This window comes from Hakea prostrata, chromosome 11 (genome assembly GCF_041222555.1).
Source record: "Hakea prostrata isolate BN-2017 chromosome 11, UWA_Hpros_2, whole genome shotgun sequence".
Lineage (NCBI taxonomy): Eukaryota > Viridiplantae > Streptophyta > Magnoliopsida > Proteales > Proteaceae > Hakea > Hakea prostrata.
In genome coordinates, this window is record NC_142610.1 from 27,441,837 (window position 1) to 27,454,490 (window position 12,654).

A 12,654-nucleotide genomic window follows, 5' to 3' on the forward strand; every position below is an offset into this window, starting at 1 on the left:
GCATTAATGTAAAAAAACTCCCTTGAGGATGTAATGAACTTCATATAAAAAAAAAAAAAAAATATTTAGCGTTTTTATAGTGTTTTTATAGTTCACCCCATACCCATGAATCTAGAGATTTTTAACCAAACAAGCCTAAAGTAATTGAGTCAAACTGCTGATTTGGACGGTCCTACGCATTTAAGGGGCAGGACTCGAGCAAAATCACTCTTGGATCTTTTCAGTTTGACATCTGAAACAAGAATAATTTCGAGCAATTAATCAATTTCATACGATGGCTGCAACTCATCAGCAACAGGCCTCCTCTTCTGTTTCAAGCTTTGAAGTGTTCATGAGCTTTCACGGCCAAGATGTTCGTAGAGGTTTTGCTGATCATCTCTACCATCGTTTGGTGGGGGCTAGAATTCGAACTTTCAAGGACGATAAAGAACTGGAGAAAGGAAAATTGATAGGACCTGGTCTATCAGCTGCAATCCAGCAGTCAATAATCTCAATTCCCATATTTTCGATGAACTATGGTTCCAGCAAGTGGTGCCTCGATGAGCTAAAGATGATACGTGAATGCCAAAGAATAGGGAAACAGACTGTACTTCCCATCTTCTACAAAGTTGAACCAAAGGATGTGCGAAATCAGACGTCCGACAGTTACAAAAAGGCTTTTGATGACGAACATCCCAAACACTTCTCCAAGAAAACGGTGCAAGAGTGGCGAGATGACCTACGAGAGATTGGAAAATTGAATGGATGGCATTGCAATGAAGAAACGTAAGTTCAACAGTTCCAATTAAAGTTTTGTTTCTCCATTATGAAGTCAAAATTAAGAGATTATTTATTTATTTATTTATTTTGGGTTGGAATGATGGGTCTAACTGGATCTAAGGGGACTCGGTAAGAAGGAGAATTGACTCTGATCTGATATGGTTTCCGGCTAAATCTTTCTCTGTTTTCTGTGTTATCAAGTCAAATCATTCACCTGTGGGTTGTTTATATTCAATATTTTTCTTTTTATTCCTTATATGTACATTATTCATCATGCTAAGTATTTATGATTTCTTTTTTGAATTATACAGTCAAGAAGGGAAACTAGTAACAACAATTGTTAAAGAAGTTTCAAGTAGATTGAACAAGGGACTCAAGCCTGTTCTTAACTACCTAGTTGGAATGGAAAGCCATTTAGAGAAAATGTTGGAGCTATTAGATATTGAATGTCAGGTCACAAAAATTATAGGGATCCATGGATTTTGTGGCATTGGAAAGACAATGATTGCTAGGGCTGTTTGCAATGAAGTTCTTAGTAGATTTGACGAATATGTGTTTGTTGAAAATGTTCGAGAGCGTACAAAAAATTTTGGGATTCGTTATCTGCTAGATCAGCTTAGCAAAGCTATCCTAGGGGATGGAATTCTAGATATTGTTGATGTGGATGATGGGATGAAAGCGATCCAACAACGATTATGCACAAAGAGAGTTCTTTTTGTTCTTGATGATGTGGATCAAGATATTCAAGTGGAGTCTCTAATTGGGGATGGTGAATGGTTTGGCATCGGAAGTAGGATTATTATCACCAGTAGAAACGAGGATATTTTAATTGCTAGAAAAGCACATAAGATTTATAAGCCCGACTTAATGGGTTTAGATGATTCTCTTGAACTTTTTAGGCATTATGCATTTCAAACGAATCAGCCTCAAGAAGATTTTTTGGATATTTCTAAAGAAATAGTTGCAACTACTGGAGGACATCCCTTGGCTCTTAGATTTATAGGTTCATCTTTATTTACAAAGGCAAGACCAATCTGGGAAGATATGTTAAAGAAATTGCAGAAATATCCCAATCACGATGTTATGAAAAGTTTGAAAATAAGTTACGATGACTTGGGGGATATGGAACGACATTTTTTTTTGGATATTGCTTGTTTTTTCAATGGGATGAAAGAAGATATTGTGTGTCATATATGGGCAGGGTGTAATTTTCACCCTAAAGCGGGTCTTCAGGTTCTTCGTGCAAAGTCCTTGATAATGATTAATGAAGATGATGAACTAAGGATGCCTAATGTGGTTCGGGATCTTGGAAGGTATATTGTTCGTCAAGAGAGTAGAAAAGCAAAGGAACGTAGTCGAATATGCTCTGAAGAGGAGGTTTTAGACGTGCTTTTCAAACCTAAGGTAGGTATTGGATGCACATATTGTTATTTTTGTTTCAACTTTGTGAATTTGATATTTTGTCCTATTTTTTCTTGGGATATTAAATTTTTTTTTTTTGGAATTTGAATAAGTTTTATATTTTGTAGGGAACATGTGATTGTTTAGGACTCAGTACCATTGACTTCAATAAAAACAATGTTGACTCCAAGAGTAAATCAAGGAGCAAATGTTTAATGAGTGCAGGACTAGATGCAATGACTGAACTAAGATTTCTCCAACTAGATCATACACAAATATCGGGTGACTGCATCAATACTTTTTCAAACTTGATATGGCTTAGTTGGAAAGGATGCCCTGAACAATATGCACTAACCAAATTTTATCCAGAAAAGTTGGTTGTTCTTGATCTATCATATAGTGAGATCACAGAAAGTTGGATGGGTTGGAAACATATCAAGGTTTGGAAGACATATCTCTCTTCTTTTTAATTTGCAATTTTTCAACATGTTTCAGAAAACAAATCTCAAAATTTTCTTATAACTATTTTGTAGGTGGCTGTAAAACTGAAAGTCTTAAAACTCGAGTCTTGTCAATGGCTATGCAACACTCCTGTCCTTTCAGAAAATCAACTTTTAGAGATACTGAGTTTCAAAAATTGTGAAAAATTGGATAGGATTGACAGTTCTATTGGTTCTCTCATGAAGCTGGTCACATTAGATTTGAGTGGCTGCAGCAGTCTGAAGGGTATCCCTACTGAAATTGGTTTTCTTATGTCCTTGGCCACTTTAAATTTGAGCAACTGCAGGCGTTTGGAGGGTCTCCCTACTGAAATTGGTTATCTCAAGAAGTTGGTCGCTTTAGATTTGAGGGGCTGCAAGAGACTGTTTGGTCTCCCTACTGAAGTTGGTTTTCTCACGTCCTTGATCACATTACTTGTGGATGACTGCGAGAGGCTGGTGAAACTCCCAATTGAAATTTGTCAGTTAACTTTTGTCAAAACACTCATTTTATGCCAGTTGCACTCTCTAATCCATTTCAACTTCGGAGGAATGACTTCCTTGAAAAAACTTGAATTAGCTAACTGCCATTCACTTAAAGACATCTCAAGTCTTCCTCCATGTTTGACCAGCATTAGATTTTCTTTTTGCACATTGCTTCAAAGTATTCCAAGTCTCCCCTCAGGTTTGACCAGCATTGAATTTTCCAATTGTGATTCACTTCCATGTATTCCAAGTCTGCCCTCAGGTTTGACCAGCGTTGATGTTTATAATTGCAATTTAGTTCAAAGTATCCTTCTTCCCTCAAGTTTGACCACCCTATCGGTTCATAGTTGCAACTCATTGGTAGCGCTAGCAAGTGGATTAGGAAGTGGGTTGAAAAATTTAAAGACATTAAAGGTTTGTCTTTGTAGGATCTTGGAAGAAATTAAAGGTGTAGATGAAAAATTGGAGTCCCTGCAGGACTGCCAAATTCTCTGGTGCTATTCAATTAAACTATTACCAAAACTGAGGTGCTCTAAAAATCTTCGGAGTTTAACACTAGTTGGGCTTGATGCCATGTCCCATTTTGAAGGTGAGGGGATGGATTCCCTTGAGGAGTTATATATTAACCGTTGCAGCTCATTGAAAAAGATACCATACCTGAGAGATTCGAAAGGGCTAAGGGAAGTATATATAAGGGATTGCCTGGAACTAACAGAGATTGAGTGCCGTGAGGGCTATGAGTCCTTGCAAATACTAAACATTAGGTGCACATCGTTGACAACATTATCAGATGATATCTCAACCCTGAAGAACCTGAGGGAATTAGAGATAGTGGCGTGTGGGAACTTATCCGAAATTCCAAGCCTTTCTAGATTGGAGTCGTTGCAAAGCTTGAAGATAGAAAGTTGCCACAATCTGGCCAAGATTCACAGTTTTGATGGATTGGAGGTGTTATGCTCTTTGAAAATTATTGAATGCTGCTCCTTGGAAGGATTACCGGATCTTTCCAACTTAAAAAATTTAAGGAAATTATGGATTGTTGGATGCTCATACTCGATGGAACAATTACTTGCCGCCGTTTTGAACTTGAAAGGGTTGAGTGACCTACGAATTAACTAGTGCAAGAAGTTATCTGGAATTCCTGGCCTTGATGGTTTGGAGTCCTCTACCAGAGATTCATGGTGTTAACAGACTGAAAAGCTTGCAGATCTTGCTTATTATTACTTGATGCTCCTTGGAAAGATTACTAGATCTTTCAAACTTATAAAGAAGTACCAAAGAGGTAAAGGATGCAAGACCCTACCCAAGGTTTTGTAGGATTGAGAGATCAAAGACCTTGGAGCATCAGGAAATTGGAAATTGCAGATTACTCCAAGGTAATGGACGGACTTGGTTTCATAAACGTTACTTATATTATTTATTGATTAATAATTTTGTAGGCTCTGTTTATTTCAATGTAGGGGAAAACAAGCTGGCTTACCAAAAAGGAAGGGGGGAAAAAAAGAAAAGAAAAGAAAAAGAAAAAGGGAAAGTTGGGCCCCAATTCTAGTTCATGCTCATCTTAGACTGAATTGGAGATTTAAAATCTTGCATATCATTCTTTAGATCCTTGATTTGTTGACATATAATGGTATTGATGTTATTATGTGTGCTGTTTAGGCTGGAAATTACATGTTTTGACCTTCCATTATTTACATATATGGTGATAGATAAACATGTGCATACATGGAGCAGGTAGAAAAGGTAGACCAGTTCCTTTGTAGTTTTCTCCAAGCTCTTGATGTAGTGCTGCTGATTCACGACTCAAATGGAAGCCAATCAAGGTACGTTAGCTAAAACATGCCATGAAAGAGATAATTGTTTCTACTGACTTCTACAAGAATTCCCTCAAAAACTTATAACTTCTCCTAGTGTATGTATACTTTGGTCTCAGCATTTATTGAGGTACCACATCTCTATTGCAAACACATTTTGGGTAATTTTATTCTGAATGAAGTTCTGAATAAGCAGACAATTACATTTTTATCAGCCAGAGCATTTTGTCCATACTTATTTCAAACATTTGAGCCCCAAATCTGAACCCTGATATAGCTTGCTTCTTCCCCCCCCCCCCACCCTACAAACAATATAATTAGGGCACTTAAAAGAGTCAAATAAGCTATATTTTGAAAAACTAGACCATGCATTAGGCCTCTAAAGGAGCTTCTAGCGTATCTTCCCAGTTTTATTGAACAGATATTGGACCAAGGAATTTTAAAGCAGAAAAATATGAAGTTTTCTTGAACAGAAATGTTCCCCCAAGTCTCTAATGCCTGTGGTTTAGAGTAGTATTTATAAATTTCCAAACAAAAAGAGGGAGAAACTCTCAACATTTGCTACAGGATGTTCTCTTGCTTATGTTAGAGTAGAAATTGGGGAATAAAGCGCCTTATATGGCGTCAATTCTAATTCTCTATTTTACCTACTTAGAAGAAAAATAAATACAAGAGTCTGTTTCTTTTTTTATTTTTTTATTTTTTAAATCAAAACTGAAAAAGGGTTTGCTAAGATTTCCAGACCTTAACAAAGTCGAAAATTTTGAAGCAATTATGAATCAAAGGCTGTAAGAATATAGTTGAGATTCATGGGGTTTACTGTTTGGAAGTCCTAAAGAAATTGGAGTCCTTGAGAATATTACCAGAACTTTCAAACTTAGAAAGCTTGAATTATCTATCCGAGAATCATGGAATTGGAATTGACAGATGGGAAACCTTAGAGGGTTTGAAGAATCAGCTTATCTGCTTTTGTATGTTTTAAGACTGCAAGAATTTAGCCAGCACATCTTATACTGGAGGCTCGGATTACGATTATGACTGCAGGGCTGAATATGATAACTGGGACTCATGTTGAGAAAGTAGAAGCAGATCTAATGAAATCAAAGAAAATTGTGAAACCACCATACGGGACAATTTTATTGAAGGTACTAATCTATTAGTCATTGTTTCTGTGAGGACTAATGATGATTTGTTGACTCTTTGGTTTTTGTTTTTCAATTGGCAGTTGCAGTCATCTGTTGCTGATGACACACATAATCTCATTTTGTTGAACAGGACAATTGCAGATTAGTCCTTGATGCCACTTGCAAATCAGTCAAACTAATGTACTAACATCCAAGGTATGGAAATTTTCTGTCTCTAATTAGTCTCTGCACAGATTACCTTCTATTCATGCAACTGTTTTTCAATAAAATTCCCATTTAAAGTTTTAGGCTCCTTTTGTCTCCATGTAAAACAGAAAATATGAAAACAAAAGAGGAAAGTAAAATTTTCAATCACAAAAGACTTTCCACCCTTGATCATGCTAATGTTGGAATGAATTAGCAAAACTAGAGCACACAAAATGCTGTCACAACAAACTTGGAATAGGGTTATCAGCAAGAGATGTTGTTGAATGTTACATGGCTCTAATCCATTTAGAATCTTGTATATTTTGCTTTAGCTCCTTTAGTTTTTGTGATATTGTGCCGTTGATAACATTACGTTTGACCTCCCAATATTTACATAAATTGCAATTACTAAATTGTTTATTTCCCCCTGTCTCTGTTTTGGTCATATATATATATATATATTCATTCCATTGATAAATTCTCCTTGTTAGGTTCTGCATCCTAAATGGTATGGTTCATAGCAGAAGGCTTATACACTTTCATAGGATGTTTGGAGGTTGGACTAGCTACATTAGGTGCATATGCAACTGAGAGGCTGTTTTGATGCCTTGACCTCAGGCTACAGCTGTGGTCTACCGACTATTTAGCAGAGCCGGCCCCTAAAATTTTGACCCCCACATATAGTAAAATTATTCCAACTCCTTTACCGCAACACACGAAGGTGGAAAATTGGAGAAGGTTGGGGTGGGACAGAACTTATTTTCCCATTTTCATGTGCAATAAAGCTCTGGCTTCAACGTATAGTGAAATAATTCTCCTTCTCCCCCTCCCGCACCCCAAACCCCCACCCCCACCCCCCCCCCCCGCTCCCCCAAAAAAAAAAAGTTAAAGAAGAAAAACTCTATCTGCATGTGGTACTTTGAAGGTGCTTGGGGTGGGACAAATGGCTTGCACGGGGTCAATATTTTGGCATTGTATGTTTCTGAACAGAAATGAGCTCTAAGCCAAGTTCTGGATATATGTCCCTACTGTTAAGTTGTGTTGCTTGAGTTTTTCAAATGGGAAGAAAGTGCAGGCCACAGGTAGTGTCTGCATATGTTTTTGTCTAGGGAATTGAGGTATTAATCCATAAATAATTCAACTAACTGTCTTGTAAGGATATGTGGAAAGCTTAATCTCTATTTAGTGTTATCAATATTGCAATGCATGCTCTACCATATATTTGTGAGTGGTTAACCTCCAAAAATCACCCAAGAGTATAAGTCATTAGAAATTATGTGAAGGTTGTTTCTCCTTCATGAGAAGTTTTGCAAATAATGGTAGATTTGAAAAAAGTTGCATGCATATTTAGCTTGAAATTTGAAACTACTCTTATAGTATAAGCTAGAATTAACAAAACTTGTTTCCTGCTGGATTCATCAGTGTGCACTGTCTATTTTAGAGATCAACGACACTAATTATGCATATTTTACTATTCATTTCTTTTTTTGTCTTCAAATGTTTCCATCACGGCTAATTTGTTTATTTCTTTGTTCTTTTACAAACTTCCTTTGAAATACAGGAAAAGTGACAACGAGAACTTTCCTAATTCAGTATTTGAAATACAAAGTCTCCAAATCATCTTGTTGATGAAGCTGCAAATGTGACAACTGTCTTTTCATGAGCCCTACTAGAATGGAAATGCTTTAGTCTTTCTGAGGGGATATTGTTTTTATCAAGGTTATCCCCCCTTTTCCTGGTTTTGATTTACAAAACTGGGGTTGCTCCCATGAAATTCAATGACATGTGAATTGTGCAGGGGAAGAAGCAAAGGAACACCATTCCCATGGTTTTGATAATCAATGTGAGAAGCGAAAAATCTGAATGCATAAGATTGTGTCTTAACTCTTAAGGTACATCTCAGGATATTTTTGCATGGTCCTTAATTAGTATGTTTTTACCATTGCCACTGTAAATTAATTAGTTGTGTTTCTTCCTGTCTAAACTGCATATTTCCTGTAATTATATCAACCTATGTGGAAAGGTGATCTATATCTTGTTAGAGAGGTATGCAGTGTGTTAGGTCCAAAGTAACTGAGAGAGAACCTGGTGAATACTGTGGTGTGCTAAATACTGAAATGAGACAGAACCTTGAAAATAAGAGGATAAATAATGATTCAATGAGCTTGGCCCTTTTCCAAATATGAGTTAGTTCTTGATCTTCAATGTTGCATCCTATTCCTCTTGATTCAGTGATCTCTTGGGAGACTATATTAAGGTTATAATTTTATTTTATAAATCATGTTTATTCTGTGTAGTTGAGACTTCTTCAACATGTATGTATTTGTGTTAATGGTTGTTGAGTGAAGATTGTCTTAGTGATGCATTTAATCTTCCACAAAATTCAACTATCAGTTACTCCTGTCATTTTTTTTCTTCTATTTTATGTGTGTATGAGTGACAGAATTTTGAAGTAGAAATTTTGATTCATATTTTCAAAAACCAGGCCATGCATAAGGCCTCAAAAGAGGCACGTGGTTTATCTGGCCTGATTTAGTTGAGAAGAAACTGAACCAGAAATTTGTGGAGTTTTCAATTGAATATACTTCTTTTCCCAAGTCTTTAATGCTGTACTTTGAATCAATTCTCAAAATTTTCCGGAGAAAAGAGGTGAGGATGCCTAGGTTAGACTAGAATTGGTATGCAGCTGAAGTAAGATGGAAACAGAGGCTTGTCTGAGTGAGAGTGACATTTTGATTGATTCGATTGTAAACCTTGATCTGGGTGTGGTTAACAGTGTAGGTGGAGGTTTCATGCAAATACAAGTCCGATTATTCTGTTATTCTGAGGGCCATACTCCCAGTGTTAATACTCATTCTATCACACTATGCATGATATTCAAATCTATATGATTAAATAAGCAAAGTAATATCACTTGCCTCTCTTATGCTCCTTATTATGTATTGTACTGTCACTGGGCATAGTTCTTAACCGTATGATCTATTGTGAGATAATCTTAATTTTGTACATGTTGGTTCTGCACATAAATTACATTAATTGGGAATAAAGGATGATTCGGTACACTGTTTTGACTACAGGTATTGAGAGGAACTCCCAAGTAGAAGCACCTATGCTCAATTGTTCACCAAGGAAACCTCATAGGCTCTCAATTCATTTCACTGCTGAAAAGGTCCTCTTTTTGGCCTTTGCTTTGCCTCTTTTACTTTCTGCCTTCAACGTTCCTGAATCACTCTTTACCAACTGGTGCATATACAGACCTTCAGACACACAAACGCACTTAGCTGGAACCTAGAAGGGAACAACAATTCAGACTTCACTACCAAGTACCAACTCCTAGTCTCTCTGTAAATGGTCTCAATGTTTTAACTGTTAGTACATGGGCCATAGCTGTATGATGAGATGAAAAGGAGGACGGTTGTTTTGGTATCACTTTTCATTGACAAGATGAGAATAATTAAGAAATCATCCTTGAGCTTTCGGCCTAGTTGGTAATTTTCGTGGCTGGTAGATGGAAGGATCATTTCCTTTTATCAGATAGTCTTGACTCTGCCAAAAGCTCCTCAAATATGTGTTTATCTGTGGAGAGGTGGGGATCTTGTGTATGAGCTATACCCACATAGATAGTCCTGGCTCTACAAACATGTATAATACCAGCCAAGACTGCCGCTTCCCCCCTCTTAGAGACATTTTTGTTCCCTTCTTTTTGAATTACAAAACCACTGTAATTGTTACTCTGGGGACTCTTATGTTGAATTCAATATTCAAAAACTTGTCTTCTTCATTTTCAGGCTTCACTCCTGAACATAGAAAAGAACAAGTTACATCAATAGATGTATTTGGTATGATTATGATCCCCCTATTTTTCAATAAAATATATTGATGGCATGATTTTATGATCCCTATTTCTCAATAAAATATATCGATTTAAACATATTTTATCTTTATAAACTTTTAATTTTTGCTTGTGTGGATACCATTAGTGAACATCAACAAGAATTACTACTTAGAAATGGACTTAATGGTAAAATTATCAAAAATTAGAACAAGACCTTGTTTTCCTCTCTCAGCCTCCACCTTGTTTTGATTTCTTAAATCAATAGAAATAGATCGAAATCAAAACCAAAGGTGATCTATATATTTACAAAGTAAACCAAAACTAATAGTTTATGGAAGCAAGAAACCTACGCAAGGATTCACAACATTGAGAGATCGAAAACCTTAGAACATCAGGAAATCAGAAATTACAAGTTACTTCAAGGTAATGTTTGGACTTTATTTCATAAATATTACTTATATTTTTTATAGATTAATAATGTTGTAGGCTCTAACAATTTCAATGTAGGGGAAAAGGATTTTTAGTGACAAAAAACAAGACAGGGCCCAAGTCTAGTTCATGCTCATCTTAGACTAGATGGGAGAATTAGAATCTTGTATCTCACTGTTTAGCTCCTTGATTTGTTGTCATAGGAGCTAGGGCAAAGCCATGGGCTTTTTGGGCCTTGATTCTGCTCCTGGAACTAAGTTCCAAGGGCTGGTCGATTGGCTTGGTCACACCAGGTGACTAGCCTAGTTCCAAGTGGAAAAGGGCAATTTTGGAAAGTTAGATTTTTTGGGTCATATTTAATGTGTTTTCATTCTAAAACGTGTTGTTGGAAAATGTTATGTCAGCATTTGCCACATCAGCCTCCATTGGTTTTGATGATAATAAACATGAATTACTAATGGCTACATTGAATTGTGTTGTTTAGTTCAAGATAAGAACAAGTGGACCAACTCCAATTCAAAGCCATATGCTCAAGCCCAAGTCAAGCACAAGCCAAGATCATGCCAAGATGGACATGAAGATGACCATGCCATGTCTGAGTCAAGATGACAGCAAGTGATCTCAAGTCTAAGTCAAGATGAGCATGCCAAGATGGACATGATGATGATCATGAAGAATATAGTACAAGAAGACTCAAGAGCTTCAATGATCAAGACTTAGATGAAGTTAGGACTTAGGACACCTCCATATGTACTCTCATGTAATTGTAATTAATCATAAGCATATCATGTCATTAGATTGACCTAGGACATAGAAGGAAGGTGTATGAGGTTTAAGGTTGACCAAAAAGACCAAAAACCCAAGCCAAATCCAAGTCCCAAACTTCACTGGCTGCTGTGCTGTAGACGGACGACCGTCTAAACCAAACGGATGTCCGTCTAGTTGAGAAATGCATCACAGCAAGTCAGACGGACGTCCGTCTGGTTTCAACTAAGCCTCCAACGGCTAGTTTTTTTAACGGATACCTCAGAAGGACGATTGTCTGGTCAGACGGACGTCCGTCTGGACTGAAAACTGGACTTAAAATGTGTGAATTTCTATCCGTTGGGGATTGGGTGTAGGCACTCGAAAGTGGTTTATATAAACCTAATTCACCCCATTTGAGAGCATTGACACATATACTTGATCAACTACTTCCCAAGTGATCCCAAGCTCTCAAATCACAAGCAAGCAATTGTGCTTAGCCTCTCACTCTCTCCCCAACCTTGAAGAACAATACCAAGGTACTAAGTAAGCTTGTGGAAGTCAAGCTTGAAGTGATTGAAGGCGTCGGTGGTGCACACATTTCCATTTGAGCATACAACTCACATTACATCACACTCACACAAGTGGTAAAGCGTCACACCTCTTGTAAGGTAACATCCTTCTCCTGTAATTCTTCAATTCTAGTCTAGGTAGATTAGAATTGATCTTTGGGTGCTCTTGCCCTACTTGGTAAACAAAGATTGTAAAGGGTACTCTTGCCCCGTGAACAAAGGTTATTGTAAGGGTTTGATCTTTTCCCATTGTATTGAAAGAGAATCATTAGTGGAATACTTTCTTGAGGCCAAGAGAGGAGTGGACGTAGACTTGTATAGTCGAACCATTATAAATCATGTGTTGTGGTTGCTTGTTATTGCTTAATTCATTTGAATTTTCAATTTACCCTGTATTTTCGCACAAACCACAAAATTGGGGTAATCCACTAGTTGCAATCAATTCGACCCCATTCTAGGTTGCCACAACAATTGATATCAGAGCAGGAGCTTAATTTGAGATTGAAATCAATCTCTAAAAGAGTAAAAGAACCGAAGGACTTAACACTTTTAGACCTTCATACTTAAATGGAGAAGATTTTGCCTATTGGAAAAATAGGTTTGAAGATTTTGTTTGTGCACATGATTTCGATGTTTGGAACATCATGACATGTGGACCAAACGAAGTTCTTAAAATGGATGAACAAGGCAATAAAGTACCCAGACCCAAACCGAGTGGACTCCAACTGACAAGGTTAAAATTCAATTAAACCTCAAAGCAAAAATGATTTTGCAATGTGCTTTAAGTGAAAGAGTCTACAATAG

At 36.9% G+C, this 12,654-nt stretch overlaps 1 protein-coding gene across 2 annotated transcripts in view; it reads left to right on the forward strand.

The window, feature by feature from the left end:
* The first annotated feature begins 204 nt into the window (after positions 1-204).
* Positions 205-12,654, forward strand: part of LOC149001247 (disease resistance protein L6-like) — a 43,830-nt gene continuing 31,380 nt past the window's right edge. The window contains exons 1-11 of one of the 2 annotated variants that reach the window (XM_089139048.1): positions 205-765; positions 1,071-2,163; positions 2,289-2,600; positions 2,694-4,501; positions 4,835-4,948; positions 5,984-6,084; positions 6,215-6,279; positions 7,832-7,989; positions 8,069-8,162; positions 9,348-9,439; positions 10,059-10,109. In XM_089139048.1, coding sequence (XP_088995174.1) covers positions 275-765; positions 1,071-2,163; positions 2,289-2,600; positions 2,694-4,244 — 3,447 coding nt within the window. In that variant the 5' untranslated portion in view covers positions 205-274 and the 3' untranslated portion in view covers positions 4,245-4,501; positions 4,835-4,948; positions 5,984-6,084; ... (3 more) ...; positions 9,348-9,439; positions 10,059-10,109. The remainder of the gene's footprint in view (positions 766-1,070; positions 2,164-2,288; positions 2,601-2,693; positions 4,502-4,834; positions 4,949-5,983; positions 6,085-6,214; positions 6,280-7,831; positions 7,990-8,068; positions 8,163-9,347; positions 9,440-10,058; positions 10,110-12,654) is intronic. The other variant, XM_089139047.1, reaches the window with a different exon arrangement.